At 37.5% G+C, this 16,651-nt stretch overlaps 1 protein-coding gene across 2 annotated transcripts in view; it reads left to right on the top strand.

Annotated features, from left to right (window-relative positions):
* The window catches only part of LOC128623034 (NACHT, LRR and PYD domains-containing protein 12-like), a 393,909-nt gene that overhangs the window by 122,475 nt on the left and 254,783 nt on the right, over window positions 1-16,651 (top strand). Inside the window, exons 15-16 of one of the 2 annotated variants that reach the window (XM_053649880.1) lie at window positions 6,344-6,517; window positions 16,318-16,491. The exons of the other annotated variant lie outside the window; for it this stretch is intronic. Coding sequence (XP_053505855.1) covers window positions 6,344-6,517; window positions 16,318-16,491 — 348 coding nt within the window. The remainder of the gene's footprint in view (window positions 1-6,343; window positions 6,518-16,317; window positions 16,492-16,651) is intronic. 2 annotated transcript variants of the gene reach the window in all.

The raw sequence follows: 16,651 nt of genomic DNA, 5'->3' as shown, positions 1-16,651 counted from the left end.
TGGTAGCTATACTGTCAGCAGGGGTTACAATAATACTCAAAGGAAAATTTAAAAGCCATGTTCTTAACCATGAGAGAGATAATTCTGGAAGATTGATAACATTGCAAGTAAGCATTGATCAGTCACATTTTTTGTGTGAACTCATATGCCACCAATAACGAACAACAAAATGTTATACTTTTGGTAAACATTGAATCAAAATTTATACAGATAAAGAACAAATTCCTGTCTGCTAAAATTATATGGTGAGGGGATTTTAATTATGTAAATAATGAAATATTAAATAGATGGCCACCAAAAAACAGTGCTACTTGTGAAATAAAAAATGAATGTTCACGCATTGGGTTAATAGATATTTGGCATTACAAAAATCCAAACCAAATTATGTATACATGGAGTAATAAAGATCGATCTAAACAGTCACGTATTGATTATTTCTTAATTTCAGACACACTAGAAGATTGTGTTCAGTCTGTTTCTATAGAACTGTCTGTCTTAATAGATCATAATGGCATAGCAATTAAGATAAATAGAAATTATACAACCAAATTTAAACTCGTATAAGATGCTATTAGAAAATGAATAATTATTGATGCGTATTGGACTCAGGCTAAAGTAATGAATATCTCTGGAAAATATTGGGAGCTTACTAAATATGAAATTAGGAATTTAGCCATTTCAGGTCGGAAAGTAATTGCTTTTGATAAAAGACAAAAAGAATGTAGAATTACAAAAAAAAAAAAAAAAAAAATATGGAGCTTTCTAGTAAAGGGAATTTAACTCCCCAAGTCTACAAATTTAGAGTCTATTCATGAAGGGAAACAAAGGGAGCATTTAAAAGATCAAGGGGAAAAAGAATGCTTTTTTTTTTTAATTTAGAAAAAAGAAATTGAGAGAATGTCAACAGTAAACAAACTACTAATAAACAATACAGTGTCTGAGGGTCATATGGAGATATTCCAACATGGTACTCAATTTTATAAATGTCTCGACACCTCTAATTTAGTTAACTCTGATTTGAATGCATTTTGGATAGTGTTTTGAGGTCATTACTAAAACCATTAGTAACGACTTCAAATTATTCTGTGATGAAGAAATAAAACTAGAGGAAGTTAAGCACTGTATTGGGTATTTAAACAACTTGGCAGAGGGATAAGACAAGGTTGTCCAATTTCTCCCCTTTTATTTTTGTTAGCAACCCAAATAATGGCTCTTCATTTAAGGAAAGAATATTTTAAAGGTATTACAGCTTTGGGAAAACAGTTTAAGTTGTTTCAGTTTGCAGATGACACAACACTGTTTTTGAAAGATGAAAATTAAGTTCATAAAGCTGTTAACTGTATTAAAGATGTTTCAGCTATATCAGGATTACAAATGAATGACTAAATCGATCCTTTTTCCCTTGAAAATCTGAAACTGTAATTTATCAGATATATGTGGTATTGCAATCAAAAACAATGTGACTTATCTTGCAGAAAATATATGTAAAGATGAGAATATGTGCAGTGATTTAAATTTTGACTCAATCATTTAAAAAACCAACAAAAGATTAAATATGTGGTTACAAAGGGATTTGTTAGGGGAAGATCCTTTTGTCCAAGGCTGAAGGAATCTCCAGATCAGTTTATGTTTCCTTATCACTTGATATAACTTCTAAAGTTGTTAAAAAATTTAGACAAATTACTTTTTGACTTTATTTAGAAAAGGAAACCACATTATTTGAGAAAAGAGGTACCATGTAATTTGAAAGATAATGGAGGCCTAGAGGTAAGTTATGATACATTAAATAATGTATTCAAAATTAATTGAATTACACAATATTAAAAAAATAATGATAATATGTGGAACACATTTCCCAACTTTCTGTTTAAATTAGTTGGTGGCCTTGAATTCTTGTTGAAATGTAATTATTCTATTGACAAAATTCCATAGAAACTTGAAAGATTTCATCAAACAAGCTCTCATGGCATTGATACTGGCTTAGAAGCATAATTTTCTCCCTAGAAGATACTTTGGAATAGCAAAGATATTTTATACAAACACAAATCTTTTTTTTTTTTTTAATATATATGGTTTGCATTAGTTAGTCAGATGTTTTGGGCTGATCTTGAAAATTTTATTAAAAGGAAATTTAATATAGTTATTAAATTATAAATTAAAAATTTGAAATAATTATATATGTTAATGAGTGTGGGATAGAAAATGATAAAACATATATTATTCAATAGCTAGTTTTAGTGGGGAAGTTATATATATATATATATATATATATATATATATATATATATATATATATATATATATATATATATATATATATACAGTATCTCACAAAAAGTGAGTACACCCCTCACATTTTTGTAAATATTTGATAATATCTTTTCATGTGTCAACACTGAAGAAATGACACTTTGCTCCAATGTAAAGTAGTGAGTGTACAGCTTGTGTAACAGTGTAAATTTGCTGTCCCCTCAAAATAACTCAACACACAGCCATTAATGTCTAAACCGCTGGCAAATATTTAATATAATATTCAAATATTTATAAAAATGTGAGGGGTGTACTCACTTTTGTGAGATACTGTGTGTGTGTGTGTGTGTGTGTGTATGTGTATGTATATATATATATATATATATATATATATATATATATATATATATATATATATATATATATATATATATATATATATATACACACACACACACACACACACACAAAATTAAATGGTCTTGTGCTAAGCCATTTTTTTCCCCATTTTATTAATGAATTTAACCCTCATACTACAAACATATTTAACATACAAGGACTATTGACTGGGGTCCCCAAGAATAAACTACTGCTGTAATAAACAACCATCATAGCAAAATGTTAACTTATTTTTCTTGAAATATTATTAGTTATGTAATTAATGTTATCTGGAAAAAAACCCCAAACAGATTATTATTATTTTAGGATAATGTACTGTACTTAACTGTACTTAAGTTACAGTTAATTTGCATGTTGTGTAAAATCAAAAATAGACACTTTCCTTTAATACAAATTGCACCTTTTATACCAAGTACAGTCCACATTAATATTTAAAAGCTTATTTAACATCCTTTGATTCTGGTAGCATTTAATTTTCAGTAATTTCAAATAAACATTATTTGTGTTATATTTATATGGTGAAACCAAGTGAGTCATTTTGACCCCAATATAAAATAATTGAAGTAAACTCAGTCATTCAAACTTCAAAATTTTTAAAAAATCTTATTTGTTTTTCAGTACAAAAGTAGATAGAGACCTTGGTCTCAGTATGACCCCCTATCAAAATAAATGTTGAATAAATGTAACTCAAACTGAGGTTTTTCAATTTGTACTTAAAATGAATGGTGTTTACATTGAACTATCAACACCACACACTACAGGCAGTTATAGCACACGATTTGGCTCGTGCTATGCTTAGGGCATACTGGCATGTGACAAGAGGAGCAAACATTTGCTATCTTCCTGGCTGTGGTTCGGGAGCAATGACTAAACCTTTTTCAAGTAGATTTTCCAGCCTATTGTTGGACATCCACAGCAGCAGGTGGAGTTTTCCTCACTCCAATTGATGGTCATTGCTGCTCGAATTGGGGCATGGAGCATGGCATTATCAGCTCTCCTCTTCATGTGTGGCATGACCAGGGCATGCCCCAGCTGTCTTGGGTAGATCCGGAGCTGTTGGCCATATTCTGAAAACATCCAACCTGCGAAGCTCCCCATCCTGATGATATACGCATCTGTGTCTGCTGCATCTGTGTCTGTCTCCTTCAAAATGACTGACAGAATGCCCCTATCCCCTCTGATAGTTTGTGGTACTTTAAATTAAGACTTATGGGAAACATGAACTCAATAAATAGTTCCATTTATTAAAAGTGCATAGGCAATGAGTGTTTTGGTATTTTTAAAAAGCACTAATTAAAACAAAAACTGAAAACAATTATATGAAATCATTAGGAACAAATTGATTGACAAAGCCATGAAAAACTGGAATTATAGAACAAAGCACCTGTGAGATATGAAAAAAGTACACCTCAGGTTCTGCGGGTACCCCAGTCGGTAGGATAAGGGTTAAACAGTACTGCAATACTTTGTATAAATGTAAAAACAAAAAGGCTTCCAGGGCTTGTAATATTATCTACAAATTCAAAGTTGCTAGATAAACGGCACCTTATCCTTCTTTATTTGTTTTGTTTTGTTATTTAATACTCTGGCAATTTAATTTATTTGTATTTGTTTACTTTTTCTGTATCTTCTTATTTTAACCCTGAGATGGAAGTTATGCAATGCTGATTGCATAATAGTTTCTCTTGATGTTATGTTTGGTAATATGCAATAATAATAATAATAATAATAATAATAATAATAATAAAAAGCATCAGTGCTCCATGGTTTTTGCAGTGCATTGTTAAAAGAATTTGGTCTCTGTAAGAATTTTATTACATGGATTAAACTTTTATGTAATGATGCTTCTGCATTGTTAAAGGTAGGGCTATAAGGCACGGCTATCCATTATCAGGGAAGTTGTACTCTTTGGCTATTGAGCCTTTGCTATGCCAACTGAGGAAGAAATTGAGAGATTTCTTGTAGAAGATTTAAAAAAAAATAGGGCAATCATTTTTTCAATGTTCCAGTTTTTATAAGAAGTGATAAAGACGTATTGAACCTAACAAAAGTTTTAAACAATTATGAAAAGGACTCATCAGCTAAAGTAAACTGTGAGAAGAGTAAAGTATATTAAACAGGAGATTGGCATGAAAGGGCCCCTGCCATGCTTACAGGGAGGAATAAATTCGGGAAGATTAGACTAAAGATGTTAGAGGTGTATCTAGGAATAGAGCAATACATGCAAAAAAAAAAAAAAAATGGGAGGGTATGGTGGAGAGAAATGTGTGACCTGTTGTCTCGGTGGTCTCAGCTATCATATAGAGGTGCAGTATTGGTCATGAACAATCTGGCTGCTTCTGCATTATGGCACAAAATGAATGTACTGGGTCCCCGAGAAAGTGTTGTTCAGGAACTACAAAAGTTAATCGATTTCTTCTGGGCTGGTGCTGATTAAAAAAGTTCAGAGGAAATGTACAACCTGTCAGGACTCAAGTCAACAAGGATTATGAAGAGAATAATGGAGGGAGTCTTCAGATGAAACATAGAGGAAAATTAATTTGCTGAACGGCACATAGAACATCATGACAATTTTCAGGTTTCAGCAGCAGTAAATGAGGAGCCAGAGTGAAGTTCGCTCCTGAGCTTCTCTCCTTTTCTCCAGAGCTTCAGAACTCCTGAATTGAAAGGCTTTGAAAAATTTCCAAAAAGGCATTATACACCATTTATGTGAAGGTATCACACTACACCAGACCCAAAGTCTGTAAGGAGACGAAGTGCTCAGATCTATTCTAGCCAGACTCGTTAGGGTTAGGGTTGCTGGAGGTCCCTGTACAAACCTCCTATAGAGAAACACACTGCAGATCTCCAATGGAGGATTGTTCACCGGGCTACAAACAGACACATATTGACCCTACTGTAGAGAAAGAATGCCCTTTTTTGAGTCAATAGACCATTTGTTTTTATACTTTTAGGTTAGGAGGGTTGTTTCAGATTTTAGAGAGGTGGGTTAGAGAGTTCAGCAGAGTTTTCAATGAAAAATGTCTTGGCTCTTTTTGATCCTAAATACATTGCCTCAGATGGGAAACAAATTTCTTTAAATCATTTCTTGGTGAGAGAAGCAAAGCTGGTCATTTGGGTAAAACGAAAAATTAAATTGAAAGGAGAAGGTGTAGCAGAACCTGAGGCAGTATTAAAGCCTCTTATAGTAGCTAGAATTAGGGCTGATGTATGTGAGAAGTTGCAGCACAAAACTTGACTCGATGTGACTGCAATGTATCTGAAATTATTGTGAAATTTACTAAACCATTGTAACAAATCACAAAAACTGCACCTGGGACACAAATTAAACACACTGTTTCAACAGTGTAAATATAAATAAAAGTGTGTGAAAATCAAACATTTATCGCGCTCTCTCTCTCTCTCTCTCTGATTAAAGTTCATTGTCAGTCTGTTGTTCTCTGTTCAGCTTCAGCTGCTGATAGTTTAATAACACACATAACAGATGAGAGAAACTAAATTTAACACTCAATATGATCATTTGTAATTACATTGTTAATTAGAATAAACAGGCGATATTAAATCCTCATGTCATCATTTTGAAGAATAAAATCCTTTTACAAACACATTGGTGGTCTCTGACATTATCTTTAAAGTAAGTCTTAAACCAGGATAAAAATCGGTTGATAAAGAGTGTCATTGTGTCTTTCTACAGGTTGCATAAGTGTGGTGTCTCAAGTAAAGGCTGTGCTGATCTGACTTCAGCTCTGAGATCAAATCCCTCAAACCTGAGAGAACTGGATCTGTCCTCTAATAAAATCAGTAACTCAGGAGTGAAGAGTCTCTCTGCTGTACTGGAGAATCCTCGATGTAAACTGGAGAAACTGAGGTAAGATCATCTCTCTGAGAGTCACATGACCTGCTCCTCAGTAAGACACATTCTCTAATAGTGAGACTGAAGCAGAAGTTTTAGGTTCATCATCAATGTCCTGAGGAGGAAGATTGTTTCTTTTCAATGCTCACATGATTTGTTACAGAGTCTTTGGGTCAGATGTACATATGTGAGAAGCTGCAGAATGAAACGTGACTTGATGCGACTGCAGTGTGTCTGAAATTACTGTGAAATTTACTAAAACATTGTAACTAATCACACAGATTGCACCTGGGACACAAACTAAATACACATTGTGTGAACTGCAGTGTTTAAAAACAGCAGTGAAATGCAAATGATCTCAACAAAACAGAATTTAGGAACTAAAAGGTAACACACTTTAGAATCCTGATCTGTCCTTGTTAAGTTTTTGACAATACCAGTGTAGGGAAATAGCCCATAAGGGGTGGAGCACAGACACTCAGGAGGCCATTTGTCAGGTGGTCAGGAAAGTTTGCTTTTATTTTCTTAGTTTTTTCCTTTTAGGGGTGAGGAGGTGTGTGTGTGAGTGTGTGTGGGTTTGTGTGCGGCTGGCATTGCAGAGTTCTTCTGGGGGCGTGTCTTAGCTTCCCGGAAGCGTGAGGGCTTTCTCGTGCTGTCAGGCAATGCCGCGTGTGTGTTCAGCGAGCAGCGGCCTCGCCTGGATCCGAATCATCTGGAACAGAGAACAAACACACACACGCACACAGAGAGAGAGAGTGTGATGGGTACAAATGACGGGTATTGGGGAGAAGTGACGCGCACATGTCATAAGAGATCCTTCTCTCTAGGTGAGCAGAAGAGTGGCCTCTTATACTCTTCCCTCGTCTGCTGGATGGTGGATTTTTTCCAATCGGTGCACCAATCACCGGCCGGAGGTGTGTCGGCGGCTCCGCCCCAACGTCACATGCTTTCTGGTCGCCATCCCTTCTGTGCCTGCGTGGTAGTCGGGGAAGGAGCGATTTTAATACCTTGCGTGCCGGCTTTCAGACCGTTGCGACACCAGTCACAGAACCAGAATTTGCACCCTGCAATGGCAGATTCCTCTCATCTGAGTTCAGTGAAAGCTTCTTAGTTTTAATAATCAGAAATCATAGTATATATATACACACAGAAATATTAATAAAATAATGATAAAAGTCAATTGGAACATGTCACAAATAAAATCAAACATCTATTACGTAGGTTCAAGTGATATAAGAACTAAAGACATCTATTTTTCCAGATAATACTAATAAGAAGAGCCGAGATAGTGTGAGGGCGAAAGGCGGGGTGATTAGTAATGCGCAAAACAACACATTCCAAGAACACAAAACAATTCTGTTCTAGTACATCATGACACAAACTAGAGATCTTCAAAATTGAGAGACAGAGGCCATGCCATGAAGCTTATCATTGTGCTCTTGGGTTCCTAAGGGGAACTACAAGTGGTCTCTGTGGACACTCTAAAAGCACAAAAAAGATATATATTTGTGTATGTGTTAAATGAGATGAAAAGAGGCCCCCAAAGGACAGCTTGATTATGATTGTTCCCCTTTCTCATCTGTTGGACATATGTTAAGGTGAGATGTGATGAGGCCTCCTAAAGGCTAAGGAGGGACAGCAGTACAGGTAACGGCCACCACATGTGTAGGATGACCGAAGGCTTCTTCCGCAACCTTTTGTGGTTTCAGGCTCTTGATGAGAACTATGTTGCATAGGCGGAAAGGGTCAGTAGGCTATTCTGTGGACAGAGGGAGACAGAAACATCTCCCTGTATACTGTTCAGTTTTTCAATGATAGCTTGAATGTAGTCACTGACAATCACGTCCAGATCACGTGTAAAGCAAACACCTGGGTTACCCTTAGTCCACGGAGTGGGAAACGGTCTGCCCAGAATGATCTCAAATGGAGACAATTTAATTTTCTGATTAGGAGTCATGCGAAGTTCACATAGGACAGCAGGTAGAAATCGACCCAGTTACTTGAAGGGTTCTCCAAGAGCCCCTTAGTAAGGCATTCCTTAATAGTGCGATTTTTTCTTCCCATAATCCCTGTGCTCTGGGGATGATATGGAATATGAAAGTGCCAATTAATGTTTAGATACTTGCACAGTTTCTGTGTTATTTTGAAAACAAAAGGTGTCCCATTGTCATTATATCGTGGGATTATTTCTTTTGAAAGAATTTTAATTACTGTATTGACATTTTCCTTTGAGCATGGAAAGGCTTCTACCCATTTAGAGAATTTATCAACAATAACTAGAAGATATTTGAGACCTCTGATAGATGGCAAGTGTGTGAAGTCAGTTTGTAGTGCCTGAAAAGGACCACTAAGTGGTGGTATTGCATCATGTTTGGTGGTTTTCCCTTGCACATTTACTCTTGTTCAAGTTAAGCATGCATTGTTGAGCAATTTAACAGTTTTGTGAGTGTTTCAAATACAAAGACTTGATGTTATCGCTGAAATTCACCCCTCTTCATGCAACATGAGAAACACTCAAAATGGTACACGAGGAACAGAAGGAGAGAAGGCGAAAGAGTGAGACAGCCATCAGAGCAGCATATTAAACCATCAGAGGGCAATGGGGAACAACCTTCTGAGGACCAAAAAATGAGGCCTGTGTCTGTAAAAAAGCAACATCAATGTCACAAGGTCTCAGAGAATGCAAAAACGTGAAAAATGGAGACATTATTCTGGACAAAGAGGCTGGGCAAGCCCTTTTTCCAGGTCCACCTAGCTACTTCGCTAGAAAGTGGATTACCATGGGCCTGCCCTGTGTTAGAGGAATCATGACCTTTAACCTTAACAATAGCAAGCCTGTCAGGTAAAAGCAAAGCTTCTAAAAGATCAGAAACAAGCATGGCATGTGATATGGGTTTACCTTCAGTGGCACAAAAACCATGAGCATGCCATATCTTACCAAAATCATGTGCAACGCCAAAAGCATAACACAAATCAGTGTAATAGTCTTTCGCTTAAAGAGATGACAAGAACATCTGAGAGCAATGAGCAGAATTAAAGGGAATAGAGTGAGCCTTGTGAACTATATTTGTTAATGAACACACAGACTAGCCACGAAAAATTGTTGAGTCATTAGATTTAGAACATGATCCCTCAACAGATCAGAGCAGAGTGATGAAGAGTCATGTATGCAGGTCAAACAGTTATGTTCCAACCAGGCTCATTTGCAGGCTCCTCTGAGCAGGCACGCAGAAGTCTGTGAAGCAAAACTGCACGGCTGTTAGCAGTGGTTACAGATTTTTTTGGTGAGGTTGTGTATTGCACAAAGGATGACTTCATATCCTGATCTACGCTGGGCAGTCATGTGTTGTGTGTGAATGTTATTCAGGATAGACAAGACCTGATGAGATGTGTGCAGTGTGAGTGGGTGTGAAAGAACCACCTTTTCAGCATCAGTGACCATGAGAGCAGAAGCAGCAACAGCCCTTATACAGGCAGGAATACCTTGAACTACAGGTTCTTGAAATTTGGAAATATATGCTACTGGGCAATAGCTACCATTGTGTTCCTCGGCCAGGAACCCTGCCACAGTTCTTCCGTCCTCAGAAACATACAGATGAAACAGGGATGATTTGTCTGGGATTCCCAGGGCCGGGGCTGAGATTAATGTCTGTTTTAGAAAACAGAAAGGGTTCATCATCTTAGACCATTCAATGTTCTGAAAAGAGTCCTTGAGACAGCAATCTCTGAGAATTTTGTCGTTATGTGAGCAGTTAGGAATGAACTGATGACAATAGCTTATAAATCCCAGAAAACTCAGCATACCCCTTTGTGTGGCTGGAGGTGTGATGTCAACAATAGTGCATACTTGGTTTCTGGTTAGGCAGTGCTGTCCCGGAGAGCTATGAAAGCCCAGATTTTGGACCAGTGTCTGATAGAGCTGAAGTTTAGTTAGTGAGGCCTTCAAACCCACTGAGACAGGTGGATCAAGAGTTTTAGAGAGCCCTCTGTGCAGAGCTCAAGTCCGTCAGCTGATAAAAAAAATGTTGTCTGCTGTACTGAACAAGGCAGCTTCCCTTGGGTAAAATGAGAGTAGATAAGGCCTGATGTACCATAGATGAAAACACAGCAGGAGAGTCGATATAACCCATTGGTGTCTATGTCTATTGTTGATTTTTTCCAGTTTCATTTTTATTGAACATTTCTGGTGAACATTTCTGGTGAACATTTCTGGTGAACATTTCTGCTGAACTAAACATTTCTGCTGAACTAAACATTTCTGCTGAACATTTCTGCTGGACATTTCTGCTGAACATTTCTGCTGGACATTTCTGCTGAACTAAACATTTCTGCTGAACATTTCTGTTGAACATTTCTGCTGAACTAAACATTTCTGCTGAACATTTCTGCCGGACATTTCTGCTGAACTAGTATTGGAACATGTCAAATACATTTCGTTTTTTAAAAGTAAACGTAAAAAAATGGGCTGCATCTGCTCAGAGAGAGGGAAGCTGAAAAATGCACTACATAAATCAATTACCATGAAATGTGTGTGTGCGTGTGAGGAATAGAAACCATGTCAGTTACAAGAGGACTTAATGGAATTACAGTATCATTAATTCGCCTAAGGTCCTGAATAAAAAGTCATCCCTTCCCATTTGTCTTGCGTACAGTGTTAACAAGTGTGTTGTAGGGAGATAGTGTATGAATGACCACGCCCTGCATGAGTAAAGAATCAATCACTGGCTGTGTGCCTAACTCCTTTTCTGCTGATAACGGATACTGCTTGCAATATACAGGACGTTTGGTTTTGAAGTTTGCAGCACAAGGGGTTACCTGAATGAGGCCTACTTCATTAGTATGCTTTGCCCATAAATTTTTAGGCACAGAGGCAAGTGCATCAGGTAGCAGATGCGCCGTGCAGTCAGGCTCGTGCTCATCATTACCCACATGGTAGAAAGAAGAAAATCACAGATTAGATGGTGTTAACAGAGTGAATCTACCATCATGCATTGTAAGAGAACACTTCCGTTTAAGTCTCTACCTAGTAGGTTGAATGAAAAGACAGAATGATGACAAAGAATTCACCTACAAATATGGAATCTCTAATGTCCCAAAAAACTATAAGCACCATCATCATGATACAGTAAATGAAATGGAATGTTTCCTGGTTTAAATGCAAACGTGAATTGTTTTCCCATTCACTCTGGAAACAAATTACATACAAGCTAGAGGATTCATGAGCCTGTGAGTAAAAGTTCCTTGGTGACATCATGACCAAGGACCTTTAACAAAATACAGTGGAAATCTGGACCTGTTAACTGAGCATATGTAGTCTGCTGTTTAAGCGAATCAACAAAATGGCCAGGTTTTTCTGATAAAGGCAAAGCATCACATATCGCTTTTATTTCAATAATACTAGGAGGTTTCAATGTAAAACTTTTGTGTACCTTTATGAAAGGCGCAATATGTTGAAATCGGTGCTAGAACGCACTATGGCTCCTTCTGGCTCTGAGCCAGAGCTCGGTTTAACCACTATCAGTTATCAGTTTGCACAATAACTGTGGTAGATTTCTTCTATCTTTTTCCCCCTACATACCCTGATTTTATGAGATTTTAGACTGACTATTTCCACTGATGGCTTACAGCTTATAATTTAATAATCACAATTTATAATTTAATTATCACGAGCGGATATCAGACCATGCTGGTCATAATGTTCAATCAATAAAGTGTATCAGACGTTTTGTTGAATCACGTGTGAACAGCATCTCTAAGATACTGTGTTCACGGAAACACCATAAGCCAAAATGTGATATTTCAACCTATGTATTTTTTTTTTTTTAAATAATAACAGAATTTGTAGAATCACGTATGCACAGCATCTCTAAGACACTGTGTTCATGGAAACACCATGATGCAGGATATTTTGCTTCTCCAACACAAATTGAGTAATAGTAGGTACATCAGGTACAATAGGTAAGACTGGAATTACAACCTCATTAATTCTTCGGAGATCTTGTGTGAATCTCCATGTGCCATCAGGTTTTGGAACAGGATTAACAGGTGTATTGTAAAGACTGACACAGGGTATTAATACGCCTTGATATAGTAGCGAATTTACAATAACATCAATACCACAGGCTTTAGATTCAGAGAGAGGATATTGTTTTACATAAACAGGATTAGAATGTTTCAACTTGGCCTGATATTGAATACAGAGCACAGACAGACTGTCACGAGTTCCCCTTTAAGCAGCGCGCTGTGGAGCATGTGAGCGCACGTGCACGAGCAGGTGCACGTGCACCTGCTTTTCCCTTGTTGACAATCATGACATTTCGACACGTTCATTTGTTTATGTTTCTGTTATGTCTCCTCCCCGTTCTGTTATTGGTTGTTGTTTCATGTGTGTCTGAATTGCCCTCAGCCGTCACCCATTATGAGGCTGATTAGGTTTGTATTTATACCGCGCGCCTCCCAGCACACAACGCGGAATATTGAGTTAGATAGTAGATTAGTTTAGAGTCCTTATGATAGATAACCACAGTCACAGTTCATAGTTTCATGTTTCGATTCATAGTCTTAGTCATTGTTCATAGTTCATGTCATGTTTAGGTTCGTTAGTTTAGTTCATGCTGGTTTCTCCGCTACCAGTCCCTCGCTGTAGTTTATGTTTGATGTTTTGTATCTCGACCCTGTTTTCCGTGACCACAACCTTGATTCCTACCTAGCCCTGTGTATGCCTGTTTGCCTGTTTGAACTTTGCATGTTACTGGATTACGTTTATGGATCACGTTTTGGATTTTCCTGCCTGTCTCTGTCTTAAATAAAACTGTTATCCTGCGCTTGCATCCGTCCTAATCTCCGTTACGTCACGAAACATGACACAGACCTGGTCCTTGTGGTCATCCCAAAGGGAATTTGGCAGGCAACTCAACCTGGTGAATCAAAATGAGAAAACAGAGAGAATTAAATACATTGTACAGCTGATTTTGGGTGGTTAACTGAGGTTTCAGATAGCAGAGGTGTAGAAACCACTAATTTAGAGCCAGAGAAAGCAAGAGTGAGATGCAATTTACTCATATGGTCTCTGCCTAAGAGATTGAAAGGACACTCTGGCATGTTAACAAATTGATGTTGAAAAAGTAATTCAGGATCCAAACATGGATGTACAAACAACAGCGGTGTTACGTACTGCTCAGTCACAATCCCTCAATACCCACAGAGCTCACAGAAGACGGGGTTAAAGACCCAGTGTAGTCTTTTCCAATTGATGACATAGTGACACCAGTATCCAACAAAAAGGCATAAACAACATTTGACACGTTTAATTCAATCATAGGCAATTTCTTAATTTGTGGCGAATTAAAGGCTATATTAAATTGCATAGGTCCACTCTGCACAAAGCACATGCCCTCTTCCGCTTCCTCTATTTCTGCCATGGGCACGTATTTGATGCAAATTCAGTAACAGTGATTCGAGCTTTATCAGTACAATGCATCTTAAGTGCCTGCTACACGCATGGTGGGCAGCAGGATAAGAACATGTTTACAAATGGAATGTTAGTATTTAAAGGATTATAATTCATGAGTGCAACATGTCTCCATTGTGTAGTGAAGCGTTCTAAGAATTTAGGGACAGTTTCACCCTTTCCCATAGTTAAAGAAGTTACTTGAGTTAAGTCCTGTGCAGCTGAGCTCAGTTTAGCTAAATACCACAGCAAATCATTCTTAATATTTTTTTTTTACATTTTCTTTACCAGCCCAAAAGAGAGTCATTACATTTTCCTTCTTTACCTTTCGCTTGTCATGCCATGGCAACATTAGTTGACTTTAACAGCTCAGACAGCGGTGGAGGAAGAGCAGATATTGAAGAAGGACCCGAAGGGTGGTCAGGTCTGATGCTTACATCATCATACTCACTATCAGTAGATGAAACGGATTCAGAGTCCGTGTTCTGGCGAGAGCACATAGCTGCAGAAGCGAGATCAGGAGGAGGAGAAGGAGAGAGATTTTTTTTCTTCCTGGTTGTGGGTGTGGCTTTTGAAGTGCGAGCCTCAGTGTGTGTGTGTGTGTGTGTGTGTGTGTGTGTGTTTTCATAAACAATAAACGCCTTGGATAATTTAGTTTTAACATTATAATGTGTGTGCCAATCTAGATCTCATTCGCCGTCATAAATCATCCGTTTAATCTGTGCTAGAACGCGAGGTTCAAAAGAGCCGCGAAGAGATATAATTTGTATCTGGGGAGAACACGCCATTGACCATCCATTCAAACAATCAAGATGCGGAACAGTATATAAACCCCCAGAAATGGCTTCCACCCAATCACAAGGAATCATTCCCGGTGACGGGGGAGCAGGGGTTGAGAAAGACCCTCCCATGCCTGGAATCAAAACACTTAACACTGAACTTACAAACAAACAAACAAACAAAATACACTCCCTGGCAAACCACAAAAGCGCAAACGAAAAAAAAAATACTATTTCTATATTAAGGCAGTCGTGACGTTGCAGAGGAGCTCACAGAGTACAGATTATCCTAAACCTAGATTATCACTCCCATTTAAAGGTTCGGAAATTCACGACACCAGGGAAACGAACAAAATAAATGATCACTTACCCTGATTTGGAGATGTCCCACTTCTGACACCATTTTGTAGGGATAAAGCAAATAAAGGCTTCTAATATCCCTCTTTCCTCAGTCAGTCTTCAGACTTTCTGTGTTTAAGAGTAGAGTGTTTTTCTTCTCTATGCTACCGCATGGATGTGGTTTGCCTCAGAGCATATACGAGCTCCAAGAGAGTCTGATTGAACCACACTGACACAAAGAGTAGCTCAAAGAGACTACCCTAGTTTATTGCAGATTTCACAGAGGTTTATATACAAATAGCCGTGCATAGGCATAGGTGTGGAAATAATATGGCAGTTGAACTGTCTGACCATTTACGTGAAAAACATCTTAGGCAATACAAGAATGTACAGGTTTCTGAACATATATGGTACCTGTACGCTTAACAGAAAATAGGAAGCTCCTATGGTGACATGTTTACTGGCACGTACACAACAGACAGGTCTAGAAAAGTTCATGAGACAGAAATTAAACTATAACCTAAACATACTTATACCTATCTGAGGGAGTAGAGAGTTTCCAACAGATACTGTGGCGCGAGACCGTTTAGTGCTTTATAGGTTAATGATAGTATTTTATAATCACTGCGAGATTTCACTGGGAGCCAATGCAGTGTTGATAAAATCGGGGTGATGTGGTCATATCTTCTGATTCTAGTGAGGACTCTAACAGCTGCATTCTGGACTAACTGGAGTTTGTTTATGCTCCTACTGGAACATCCAGACAGTAAGGCATTACAGTAATCTAATCTAGAGGTGACGAAAGCATGAACTAATATTTCTGCATCATGTAGTGACAATATATTTCTTATCTTAGAAATATTTCTGAGATGAAAGAAGGCTAAATGAAAGAAGGTTTTGTTATATAAATGCATTATGTAGGTTGTGGAGAAACAAGTTTAAGTCTAGTAGAGAACCATCTGAGATTCACTTTCTCTCTCTTTCTCTCTCTGATTAAAGTTCATGGTTAGTCTGCTGCTTTCTGTTTCTGCTAATAGTTTAATATGACACACAACAGATGAGAGAAACTAAATATAACACTCAGTATGATCATTTGTAATTACATTGTTAATTAGAATAAACAGGTGATTAAATCCTCACATCATTCTGAATAATAAAATCATTTAACAAACACATCATCTTTAAAGTATATAATATATATTATATAACCAATATAAAAAATCTTCTGTCATTGTGTCTCTCTACAGGTTGCATAAATGTGGAGTCTCAGATGAAGGCTGTGCTGATCTGAGTTCAGCTCTGAGATCAAACCTCTCATACCTGAGAGAACTGAATCTGTCTGAGAATAAAATAGGTAACTCAGGAGTGAAGAGTCTCTCTGCTGTACTGGAGAATCCTCGCTGTAAACTGGAGAAACTGAGGTAAGATCATCTCTCTGAGAGTCACATGACCTGCTCCTCAGTAAGACACATTCTCTAATAGTGAGACTGAAGCAGAAGTTTTAGGTTCATCATCAATGTCCTGAGGAGGAAGATTGTTTCTTTTCACTGCACACTGATGATTTGTCACAGAGTCTTTGGG

Source organism: Ictalurus furcatus, chromosome 19 (assembly GCF_023375685.1).
Source record: "Ictalurus furcatus strain D&B chromosome 19, Billie_1.0, whole genome shotgun sequence".
Taxonomy (NCBI): Eukaryota; Metazoa; Chordata; class Actinopteri; order Siluriformes; family Ictaluridae; genus Ictalurus; species Ictalurus furcatus.
This window is presented reverse-complemented; position numbering and strand designations above follow the sequence as displayed.